The sequence below is a fragment of the Nanorana parkeri genome, unplaced genomic scaffold, assembly GCF_000935625.1.
Source record: "Nanorana parkeri isolate BGI_ZX_2015 unplaced genomic scaffold, ASM93562v1 scaffold540, whole genome shotgun sequence".
Lineage (NCBI taxonomy): Eukaryota > Metazoa > Chordata > Amphibia > Anura > Dicroglossidae > Nanorana > Nanorana parkeri.
The window spans coordinates 1-12737 of record NW_017306808.1 but is presented as its reverse complement, the minus strand read 5'-3'; the positions used below and the strand labels follow the sequence as shown (position 1 = coordinate 12737).

Here is a 12737-nt window from a genome sequence, read left to right as displayed (position 1 = left end):
CAGGGGGAAAAAAATCCTTCCTGATCCCATAAGATATTCCTTGGATCAACAATCTCTGCTGCTTAATATACTCATAAGAACTCAATATCCAATAATATTCTGTGCATTTAGGAATACACCCAGAATTTTTTTAAACAGTTAACTGAGCTAGCTATAAGTAGCTCATGTGTTACCATGTAGCTTACATTACAGCCCTTGTGATGTGATGGAATAGATCACGAAGTGTGTGCATGCTGCCTGTTTATTCGTGGTGCATGTGTTGCAAGTGTGCACAAGGTCTGTGTAAAGACAAGTGCAAACCACAAGACTTCACAGTCTGTGCGGAATTAAAACCTCTTACAGACAACCCTATAGCTTCAATAGGAAAGAAAAAGTCCCTTATGGCAATACTCTCATAAGTGGAGGAAGAGAGAATGGACGAAAATCAAGGACAGATCACTAATAATAGCTTGGAAGAAAATACAAATTGTTTTGATTTTATATAAATGTGATCTGTTCCTGTAGTTTTTTGTTGTTGTTTCTAGTGGTAGTTTATTGTCTTTTGCAATCTATATATTTCTAAATCTGCCCAAGCATCTTTATTAGCATGTTCCTACTAAAACAATATTCAATTATTTGTCTACGTTTATATTATTTGTCTTGTCCACTTATAAAATATGGACCTTTGTGTTGTACTTTCTATTGCTGGTAGTATTCATGTTTGCTCTTGGTTGTTTATGATTTTTATACTAAATGTTTCATGAAAACAGTTTATATAGAGATTTTAGTCACATTATACTGCTCAACATCACAGTGAATAGCTGCAGATACTGTAAAGACAAAGTATATAATTGTCTGTTAAAAAAAAAAAAGATGAAATTAAATAAAAAACATAAATTAGAAATATATATATGGCATTTGGTATATATTCATCGTTTTATGTTGCCTCTACTTAAAAGCTACTTGACAATGTATATGAACTAACATGGCTTTTAAAAGTAGGCAATGGTCACCTAGCGACCTGGGTTTATTATCTTCCGCTCAATGGCAACCTTTCTGGCTTATTTGTTTATGAACATGGGCTAAACAGATTAAGGCTGACCTTTTCACGTTCTGGAGCCACTGATCCATAATTGTGGAGAGAAAAATGACTTCAGAGCCAGCCTGGTGATGAATTGTCTAAATTAATTTTCATCACCGATGCCTCACTAGTCACTGCTGATGCTGTCTGGTAGTTCACTGACATCAGTGGTACCTGACCCCAACTTTGGTGGTTTACATCTACTGTATACATTATTGCTGAATTTCTGTAAAAGAGCCCAAATAATTGCCACTATATTAATAAAGCTTTTATAGAGGATAAGTGTAGTATGTAACTTCTCAGAGGGTCCCATGTTAAGTAGCATTGCCCATAGCTGGATTAGATGTGCACTGTAGTATGAAGGAAGCTGAAACTGGCACAAAGAAAGTGGAAATAATCTGTAGGGAAGGGAGCTTTTGGAAATTAAAATGAAGAATTAAAGAAGAATCTTTTTTATTAACCCTTGCAGTGGGGCTGCCCCAGCACTGCGAGGGTTAAAGGAGAACTATGAGGTGAGTGATAATCACTCATCCTCATAGTTCGAGCCAACGCTTGACAATTAAACTGTCACACGTCGGCTCAATAGATCGGGAAGTGATCGAACACATACCGTCGCTCGCTCACTTCTCGATCATCTCCCTGCAGAGAGCTGTGACTGTCAGCCACGTCTCCCCGCAAGGATTTCCCCCCTCCCGCTCCTCCAGCGCTGACTGGAGGAATGGGCGGGGGAGGGGCGGGCACAGCTGGCTCTGCCTCTAGGTAGGCAGAGCCAGCTGTCAATCCGCCAGCTGGGTGCATCTCGACAGTAATGCAGGGATCCGTCCCGGCTGCGGCGGTTTCAGTATACCGCGTGCTATAGCTCGCTATATACTGAGCTTTGGGTCACGCGAGGACACTAGTATATGTCCTCCATGACCCTTAAGAAAACTATGGGAAAAAACACTTAACCCATAGTTCTCTTTTAAGTTCTCGTTTGTGTCTATGTTAAAAAAAAGTTATATTCACCCGTAGTTCCGAGCCAGCTTTTTTTAGACTGGTCCTTCTAACATCTCTCCCCCTCCTCTGCAGCGGTCTAAGGACCCATAAATCATCACCTCTATACACAGTGTATAGACGTGAGGACGCTGAGGAAGATTTCAATGCGGCAGGGAGGGGGAGACAGGCTGGAGGGAGCGCTGTGACAGCTGGCCGGCTCGGAGCTTCGGGTGATTATATCTTTGTTATTTTAGCACCTGGACACAAATGAGCATTTAACCCTTGCAGTGCCGGGGTAACCCCAATGCCAGGGTTAATATTAAAAAATCTCCTGGAATTCTTCTTTAACAGTAAACATGCAAAGGGAAAAAGTGTAGTATAAGAAAATCATGTAAAGAGAAGGAAGATTTTGATGTCGTATACCTAGCCTTTATTGTTGAACACCTTTGTTTATTTCTGCTTGTGCATTCTTTCAATATAGAGACAGACGGAGGCTCTGGAACAGAACCATCACCAACAAGCACCAGTGGATTTTATCGGGGACGGCGCAATGGACCATCAGCTTACAGAATTTTGCCATCTCAAAATGATGAGGAGGAAGATGACAGCTTTTGATGCTTATTCTTATGCTGCCACTGTTATCCTCACAAGGTTTATCTACCCACCATGGATCTTATTTGTGCCTTATAACCATACTATTAAGAGTAAAGGACAGGCCCACAGAGTTATGGCTTCTTGCACGCAGTCTTCGTGAAAGCTCTTCCCAGGCCTGAACCTTAGGATCTTACTGCATGAATACATTTAAACAAATCACATAGGTGGTTGTTATTCTGTGCTCAAGCAGGACATGTATAGAAAGTATGGTGTTCATTCATACCTTCCACGTATGCTATACTACCTTCCCTATAATATTTATGATGTCTGAAAATTCAGCAACATATCATCAGCGCATCAAGTTGCTGGCACAGTTGTGCAAAAAGAAGGCTTGATTCTTTAAATGTGTTGCGTCAGCATATACTGAAGATGATTTAATGCTGGACTGCAACCTGCAATGGCGCAACTACAGCCTTTGTTGTAAATAGAGAGGAAAGATTGTATTATTGTTCAGATCCAAACAACATTGTCTTTTCTATGTATTGTTTAAATCTATATCAGCTACATTATTATTACCTGGTATAAACATCAAAGTAATGCATTGCCATAGTAAACATTAAATGAAGAGCCCATTTACTGCAAGCCATTATCTAGTGTCCACTGGATTGGATCATTTGTGCCAACTTCTGGTTCCAAAATCTGGAACTGAAATTGGTCACCAAAGAAGTTTAGGGTGTGTATACATTCTTATTGCAGTGTGTTGCCATGCAGTTTACTTCAGACTGCAGTGATCATGCTTTGAACTGCACATGGTTCTTCTCCGTGGTGACTGCCCCCTTATTGTGCATGACTGTACTCCAAATCATGAAAGAGCTCTCAGATGTCCTTGGTGCATTTTGCAGTAATTGCTTTATGCATACTAGGAAGCAGCCACCATAGTTACTACAGGTGATCATGATGGGATGAATGCAAATCCTTAAATGTGATGTTGCCTATGTGTATAGATAACCCAAGGTGCTATGTTGTTATAATTCATGCTACCCAAATACATGAGAAAAGGCTAACAAACTGTTTTGTTACTGTTTATAATATAGGAAGGTACATCTTTTCATTATTTGTTTTGTACACATACTGTATCATTATTTCATATCCATGATGGGTAAAAACACTTTGTACAAATAAAACATTTTTATTGAGCTCCAGTGAGAAAAAAAAGTCACATAACAAAGTAACCATGATTCTATGCAAGAAATGAATGCCTTCATATGCCCTTTAAATATCCTGTATTGAATGTCTTTCACACAAAAAGCAACTGCTGACTATAATTCCATGAAGATCATTATATAGCTCTTATATAGCTCTTCTGACTACTGTGGTGATCATCTTTGCATGTCTTTGCATGACCAAAAAAATGTGTCATGTCAAAAATACCGAGTTCATGTACCATAGGTTTTATTGCCATGTGTCAGATGGGCTTTGAGGTCCACTACCCGTCTGTCTTTCAGTGGTCACTGCAATGTCTCCACCAACCTGTCCTTCTACAAGAAGGGAGACTGCTCCTTCTACCTTCCCTGTTGCTGCTAATGCAACAACTGCAGGTCCTGTTGGGAAGCCCATGCGCTCCAGTTGCTGAAGCCTAAGAGAAACAACACAAAATGATAATGTACTACAACAAAAATAATGAGAATACTTGGCACTAACATACACGATATTGCAAAATGTATTGGGACACCCCTCCAAATCATTGGATGCAGGTGATCCAATCACCTCCATGGCCACAGGTGTATAAAATCAAGCACCTAGGCATGCAGACTGCTTCTACAAACATTTGTGAAAGAATGGGTCGCTCTCAGGAGCTCAGGGAATTAAAGCGTGGTACCGTGATAGGTTGCCACCTGTGCAATAAGTCCATCCTTGAAATTTCCTTACTACTAAATATTCCACGGTCACCTGTTAGTGGTATTATAACAACAGCAACTCAGCTACGAAATGGTAGGCCACGTAAAATGACAGAGCGGGTCAGCGCATGCTGAAGCGCACAGTGCGCAGAAGTCTCCAACTGTCTGCAGAGTCAATAGTTACAGACCTCCAAACTTCGCGTGGTCTTCAGCTTGGCACAACAACAGTGTGTAGAGAGCTTCATGGAATGGGTTGCCGTGGCCAAGCAGCTCCATCCAAGACTTACATCACCAAGTGCAATGCAAAGCGTCGGATGCAGTGGTGTAAAGCACGCCGCCACTGCACTCTAGAGAAGCGGAGACGTGTTCTCTGGAGTGATAAATCACGGTTCTCTGTCTGGCAGTCCGATGGACATGTCTGGGTTTGCCAGGAGAACGGTACTTGCCTGACTGCATTGTGCCAAGTGTAAAGTTTGGTGGAGGGGGGATTATGGTGTGGGGTTGTTTTTCAGGGGTTGATCTTGGCCCCTTAGTTCCAGTGAAGGGAACTCTTAAGGCATCAGCAAACCAAGACATTTTGGACAATTTCATGCTCCCAACTTTGTGGGAACAGTTTAGGGATGACCCCTTCCTGTTCCAACATGACTGCGCACCAGTGCACAAAGCAAGGTCTATAAAGACATGGATGAGCGAGTTTGGGGTGGAGGAACTTGAGTCGCACAGAGTCCTGACCTCAACCCGATAGAACACCTTTCGGATGAATTAGAGCGGAGACTGCGAGCCCGGCCTTCTCCCCCAACATCAGTACCTGACCTCACAAATGCACTTCTGGAAGAATGGTCAAACATTCCCATAGACACACTCTTAAACCTTGTGGATGCCTTCCCAGAAGAATTGAAGCAGTTATAGCTGCAAAGGGTGGGCCAACTCAATATTGAACCCTACGGACTAAGACTGGGATGCCATTAAAGTTCATGTGCGTGTAAAGGCAGGCGTCCCAATACTTTTGGAAATATAGTGTATATTCTATCTGTAAAAACCCATTGGAAAATGAATATGCCTTTTTGTCTTCCTGTTATCCATTTTTAATGATATGCATAAGAAAAGCTTGCAAGCAGTGTGTAGGATCCCAGTAGATACCAGATAGCAGTCTTCCAGTGTGGTCAAAAATGACAAGACTAGGAGACAATTCTATGTCTATGGAGATTCTCAAACACAGTCAGACACAGGCAACAAAGGTTCAGTTAGGAAAATAGTTAACAAAACCAGCCATAGATTGTAGGTACGATCCAACTGTCCTCACGCTTCTCTATCTTACCTCAGGCCTCTAAACATGTGACTGATCATGTTTAGTCAATAAAGTAGAGCAGGCGAGGCTTGCTGCAGCAAACTGATCAGGAGGGAAGCAAAAGACACTGGACAAGGTTCCATATGAGGCCAAATTAGAAGACTGCATATAGGCACCTTCAGAAAACCATATGCAATCTTTGTTCTCCCCTGATAAATCTGTGGTGGAGGTGTCGGCAATATTGCTACGTTGCCTTGCTCTGCAGTCTACACACAAACCGTTGCATGATCCGACAATTCAAGTTTAGGGACCTGTTGGAAGATGGACATGTCTGAAAACAGGTGGAGTATGCTGCATGTCTGACTTTTTCTCTTCATCCACTGCTTTGGGTGCCTAACATATAAGGGCTTATTCACACCAGCAAGCACACGTTAAGGTGCGCATCACATGTGCGTGCTGGAGTGCGTTGTGCATGTATGCTGAGATGCATTGTTTAAATGCATTGCAGTGCTTTTATTCCCTTTTTTCATAGCTGTGTGCATGTTGTGATGCATTACAGTCCGTTGGAACAAACTGAACAAAAATGCAATACGTTCTACTTTTTTCAGCACATACCAATGCCAGTACACACTTAGTAAACGTTGGTGTGCATTGAACCCATAGGACATAAGGCATATTGCCTTGTTCTAGCATTAGGACTGCGTTGTGCAACGCTGCCAAATGCAGCTAGTGTGAATGAGCCCTAATTGTCACAGCAGAAAACTCATGGCCTTAACCCTTTATTCACATACTACATAGCTATAAAAACACACAGACCCAGAAGTTGTTTTCATTACTGATTGATATAGTCTGACTGTAGATCCTGAGATATCTGGTGAGCTTCTCCTTAGTAAGCATTCATTGAAATAGGTGAATGGACTAAATAAGATAATATTTTTGTTGAGGTCTATAAAAAATAATTCAGTAAACTGGAAATTCAGTAAACTAGGCAGGCTGGTATTGGATAGTGGCTGTGGGGCCATAGAAACATGACATTATATTCACCATTTATATGACTATGAGGTAAGTTATAGAGAGTTTATAAAAAGTATGCATAATACTAGTAGCTTACCTGAGTGCTGACACACTGGATTTGTTTAGGGTTAGCTCGTGTCTCTGTGTTTCCTGTTGCTCATATGCCCTTAAAGATGCCAGAATGCCAGCTTCCAACATTGCTTCCTCCAGTCTCTCATCATGTCCTAACCAAACTGGAGTGTCTTGGAAATGACCAAGGGGTGCACTCTGTGTAGTCACCCCAGCCAATGACATATCAGTATACAGGTCAGGCTCCTGTACATCTGTATAGGAGAATGGAAGTCTAATAAAGAAAGAAAGGTGTTCCTTTAAAGTGATATACAATCTTGCAAGGCCTTGCAATAAGATGCAGCAAAACCATTAAAAACATTTATATGTTGATCTCACATACCTGTTTTGTGCTCTAAAATTTGTATAGTGCGGCCCAGATCCTTCCTCCCGAAAGGGTATAAATCGAGCTACAGGAAGTGATCTCATACAAATGAATATTCTATCTAGCGCCTGTATTCTGGTTTCTGATGGCTTCAGGTAGCGGAGTAATCCATTGCGGACTGTGGTTTTACTGTAAGGATCTAACTTATCAGGTATGTTAAAACAGCAATCTGTCTTTGTGAATTTGTTTCAGCAGGAACCAACTGAACTGCAAGGAACTTTCAGGGCCCATTTAAGGTCCCCACACACCTTACGATAATCGTACGATAATCGCGGGAAATCCCGCGATCGTGTAGTGTGCGCGTGCGCATACTGGCCCGTTCGTCAGTTGTCGAACCAGCAGGCCACTCACTCGCCGAGAATCGTACGATTCCCGGCGGGTTTTCTAGCCTGCTGGTTCGACGGAAGACGTGCGACTGTACAGTAGAAACGGTTGCACGCCTTCCATACACTGCACGATTCTCGTACGATCGCGGGATTTCCCACGATTCTCGTACGAGAATCGTGCAGTGTATGGGCACCTTTACACTTGGCCATTCCAGAGCATTGTATGATAATGTGTGTTGCATTAAGGCAGGCCAATGAAGGCTTGAATGATAAGCTGCTGAATCCACCTGGAGACAGTGGAATGAGAAGCAGACTGTCCCTTATAGGAAACGCCGCAGGAATGACAAACTGAGTCGGACTCTCTATAGGATGCAGTAGCTGAGAGATCAAAACAGCGAGACTCAAACAGCATGTATCACATTCAGATAGTGGAGGGAAATGTTGTGGGACAGGATATAGAGATGGGAGAACAATGTCCAGGTTAAGATGAAAAGAAGAAACCACCTTGGGAAGAAAAGAAGCCTTAAGCCTCAACACAACCTTCTCTTTGTGTAACAAATGGGTTCCTTACAGATTAAGGCCACCAACCTAGAAATTCACCTCTCTTATCCCTGATAGGTTCAAAGGTCAGTTTCTGGGTAACTGACAAAACCAGTAGTAGATTCCATGGTGTAACTGAGGAAAGTACGGGGGAATAATGTGAACGGCACTCTATAGGAAGACTAACTTCAGATTAAGTGGCAAGTTGTCTTTGAAAAAAAATCCCTAGACTGAAAATCCAGACTGAACTGAAGAAAAGGCAGGCTACACGGAATACTTTCTGGGATGGGATTTTCTTGCCACGCATCATGAGAAATATGCTCTCCAAGTGCGATTTCCTAGCTTTTAAAAAGTGTTATACAAACCAGGTAGGCTTATGTACTAATTCCTCAAATAAAAGGGTATATTATTTTCCATTCTCTGCTAACTGTGCACAAGCAGTTGCAGACACAGGAAAATCAGAGATAGACTCTGAAGGAGTGGGCAGGGGGGCATGCTTATGACACCTGTGTTTAGAGTTGCCTAAGATGGCTAAAATATTCCCCATAAACTCACACATAGTAGCATAGACTTTTTCCCCACACAAGACAGAGGAGCGAGCCATACCTGAAGGAGTTAGAAAGGACTCTAAAGTCAGATTTGCACGTGGTTTTTTTTTTCCGTTCAACCTGTGGGCTGAACAACAAAAATAGAACAGATTCCTCCATCTATGCTTACAAGCATAGATGGAGAAATCCTGCGCTGCTTTCATTGTATTCTGACAGCAGCCAGTGGCTGTTGTCAGAATACCCAAATGGAGCTTGCAGCTGGCTGCCAGCTCTGTTAGGCCGAGTATTTTCCAACTGGCTTCCTCGATCAAATGACACCCACTGAGCGAATTTCAGCCAATTCAGACAAAATTCATGCCATATGTACCCGGCTTAAGGAGTGCCGTGACTCTGGCAGGGGACAGTGCTCCAGGCTATTGGCGTCAGGTCCCTTAGGAGGTACCCTGCAACCAACCCTGCAACTATTAGTGGATTGTAAGCTCAAAGTGCCCGCAGAACTTCTATCCTTGTGCTTATGATCTGCCATACCAAGTTAAGCAAGTGAGGGATAAGGTAAACTTCCAGAGGATTGTGGTGTAGGTGGAATGTCTGAAGATATGACGAGAAAGCAACGAGGTTCACATGCACACTGCAACATAGCGTGCACATACACAGAGAGAAGGATGTGGTCCACTATGATGTAGTAGAGCCCAATGACACAGAGCCCACCCGGAAGCTGCATGGTTAGCCTTTCTGGCTTTGCAGCAACTGTAGAAATCTGCTAGAAGGAAATGGGAATCTTGCTAAAAAGAAAAGTGTTTGCTTCTCTCAAAGTAGAGAAGATGTCCATTCTCCTAGGACAGTAGAAGAATATGGAGCATGATCAGAGTGGGTGGTGTTATACAAGACAGTCTTACAGCTTTGACTGCCAGTGTCCAGTCTCTAAAAAGCAGCATCATTCAATGTACTAGAATTACTTCATTCTTTGCCCCTAATACATGATTAAAAAATGGATATGTAGCATTTTTTCAGATGCAGTGCACCACAACACATGGTAGTGCATTACCTCGAGGAGCTAACAACTTAGAACTTTTGTAGTGCACTGCAACACAAGTGCGGCAGAGGTCCGTTGGGTAAATGCATTGGGGTGCCTTTCAAAATCAATGAAACTGCAACATGCTAACGCAAGTAATGTGTATTGGGGTGACACGTGTGTTACCGCAATAGCAAAGTGTTAATGGACCCTCTAGTACAATTGTCACATCATCATGCAAAGAAATAAGACCCAGTAGATAGATGATGGAAATTTTACATTTAGGGCCCATTCACACCTTTCCAATGCAGTGCATTGGCAGGAATGCACACGTTAAAACAACGCATGTATGTTGTGGTACCTTTTATTATTTTCATTGGCATCCCAACACACTAACTCATTACACGTGTGATGTGGTGCTCTGGATAGCATGGTAACAGACTGTCATGCATTGAGCTGCACTACATTGGAACGGTGTATATCCAATATTTTGGTGCATTGTCAGTCTACCTAAATTAATGGTCTGCCTTAACACAACACACATTAAAGTGCATGTTAATGCAAAGCAAGATGGACCAGTATTAATGGGCACATTCACATCACAACGCAGTGTGCTGCAGTGCACATATTTTCATGCTTGGGCACGCCTTACGGCACACTTCGTTAGGAAGCACATTTAAATGAACTGGGCTGCATTGCAGCGTGCATGTATTTTGGAGCTACGTTGGAATGAATGGCACCCCAACATAATGAGACTGCAATGAAAGCCATTCAGAATGAATTGCACTGCAGTGCACCAATGCACATTAAGGTGCATTTGGGTGATAGGTGTCAGACAAATCAGAAAGTGATGGGAAATCTCAGTAGTAATACAGACATCATTGAAAACCTTACAGAGGTTCTAATCTTTCCTCGCTCCATCCACCGGTTAAAAAAAAAATAGTTTTGACTGTAGCCAGGCTTTAACCACATGTTTACACATGCTTCCAGACACTTCAGTAAAGACATGGGCTTATTGTTCTTAGTGATACTGATCCTGCAGTATAACATTATTATCACAATAGTATTCATATTATCTGATTAAAGGATACTGGCCAGTCCACTAATCACTCCACATATGTGGTATAAAAGAGAAGACTGAGGCCAAAAGTACTGTGAAGCTATGATTATCCCGCAGCAAAGCAAAGGCAGTATCTTCCTTCCCATTCGCCATGGAACAGCTGGACCATGAGCTATCAGCAGGGACAAAAGTGTAGCGAGGTATCCAGAGGCTGGGGCTGCAGTAATAGGCAGAAGCAAGGTAACCAAAATGTAAATGGTGGCACTAAACAAACTGCATATAAAAGAGAGATGTAGAAGATACAGGGTGCCAATGTGGTTTTCTAATTGCCAGTGCAGGAGTGGAAACAGGAGCAGAGATATTACCAGAAGTTGATTGTTAACTGAACACAGCACATGTGTTAGCAGACGATGGCCTGCCAAAAAAAAAAAAAAATCAGAAATCTATAAAATAATGCCTGAAGCCTGTATGAAAAATATTGTGAAGTAGTAAAATTACTCATACAACACACAGCAATCTATCCAATTTTCTAATTGTTCTGGCTGCTGTAAAGGTAAAATCTGTAACTCCTAGCAGTTACTGCATGACATTTTGCCCTGCCTTATTACATAAAAACTTTCCATGAAAGTCCTAATATAGTGTACACATGAGACACACAGGCCAAACAGACACCAATGCTTTGAATGTGTTTCTTTCGATATACTGTATACCTCTGTGTTACTATAATAGTTTTTAACACTAGCAGGATAACAGTTCTAAAGGATAGCAAATGACAGTAACCTGGATATGGCTGAACAAACCCTGACTCTTTTGTTATATTCACGTGGATGCTGTCTGTGGCTTTGCAACCCTTTGCATTTTGTTTCAAAAGAGGGCTGTCAGATACTGAATGTAAAAAATGTTTTAGTCATCATGCCCATTCTAGTATGCAATTTGTTAGGATTAACATGTTTAACCTAGTTTTGTACCCCAACACAGTGTGCTTCTCTTTCACTAAATACTTGTCTGCTATATAGAGATATTCAAATAATTCTACTTATCCCTGCGTAAGTAACCAAATCAGTTGTATTTATTTATTGTTTTACTGAACATGGAGGAAAACAACCATAATAAATAAGGTCAGTACAAAATGACATAAGGTGGCTTGATTGATCTCTTATAGATTTCTTTTTCTGGTTTACAATAGCTAAATCTGGTTCTAGAGGGTGTTGTGCCTGAGTTGACCAGCGTGTCTGACTGAGCCTTGGCTACCTGTCCAGACCACAAGGTTGAAAGGAAGCAACCCCCCTCCTTCTTGATTTGCTCTCTTAACCACTTCAAGACCAGGTGTTTAGACCCCCTTCCTGGCCAGGCCATTTTTCAGTATTCAGCGTTGCGATACTTTGACTGACGTTTATTCCGTCATGCAACGCTGTACTGACATGAATTTTATACCATTTTTTGGGGACAGATAGGGCTTTCTTTTGGTGGTATTTAATCACCACTACGGGTTTTATTTTTTATTATAATTAGGAAAAATTACTGAAAATTTTGAAAAAAAAACGTTTTTTGTAACATTATGTTAGGAAACATTTATTATTACCCAGTTTTTTGGTCAAATATAAAAGATCGGGTCACGTCGGTTAAATAGACACTAAACATGTTACACGCCCTCCGGCCGCAGCTCATGCCCGCACGATGGAAGCGACACTGTCATAAGACAGTGTCTTATTTTCGGGGAAACACGGTATCTCCCAGCAGTGACTGATTAAGCTAGGACCCTGCATTAAGAACTTGTTTCTGAAAGTTTCCCCAACATATGATTAATCAAATGGATTAGATTCTGCATGCGGTCGAGTTCAACTATGACATCTCCATGGAGAACAGGGGAACATCTCTTTAGGGCTTCCTAGTAGGGATGTCCCGATACCACTTTTTCAGGACCAAGTA

The 12737-nt window shown here is 41.8% G+C and overlaps 2 protein-coding genes across 2 annotated transcripts in view; one reads left to right on the top strand and one right to left on the bottom strand.

Moving 5' to 3' along the window:
• The window catches only part of EMID1 (EMI domain containing 1), a 78394-nt gene extending 74811 nt beyond the window's left edge, over positions 1-3583 (top strand). The window contains exon 15 of the mRNA XM_018561740.1: positions 2517-3583. Coding sequence (XP_018417242.1) covers positions 2517-2650 — 134 coding nt within the window. The 3' untranslated portion in view covers positions 2651-3583. The remainder of the gene's footprint in view (positions 1-2516) is intronic.
• A 457-nt stretch (positions 3584-4040) lies between these two features.
• Positions 4041-7506, bottom strand: RHBDD3 (rhomboid domain containing 3). Its single transcript, XM_018561741.1, has 3 exons — positions 7281-7506; positions 6927-7172; positions 4041-4265 (listed from the first exon to the last, which is right to left on the bottom strand). Exons 1-3 carry the CDS (start codon positions 7364-7366, stop codon positions 4082-4084), a joined length of 516 nt encoding a protein of 171 aa, XP_018417243.1. The 5' UTR covers positions 7367-7506; the 3' UTR covers positions 4041-4081.
• Positions 7507-12737: the final 5231 nt, after the last annotated feature.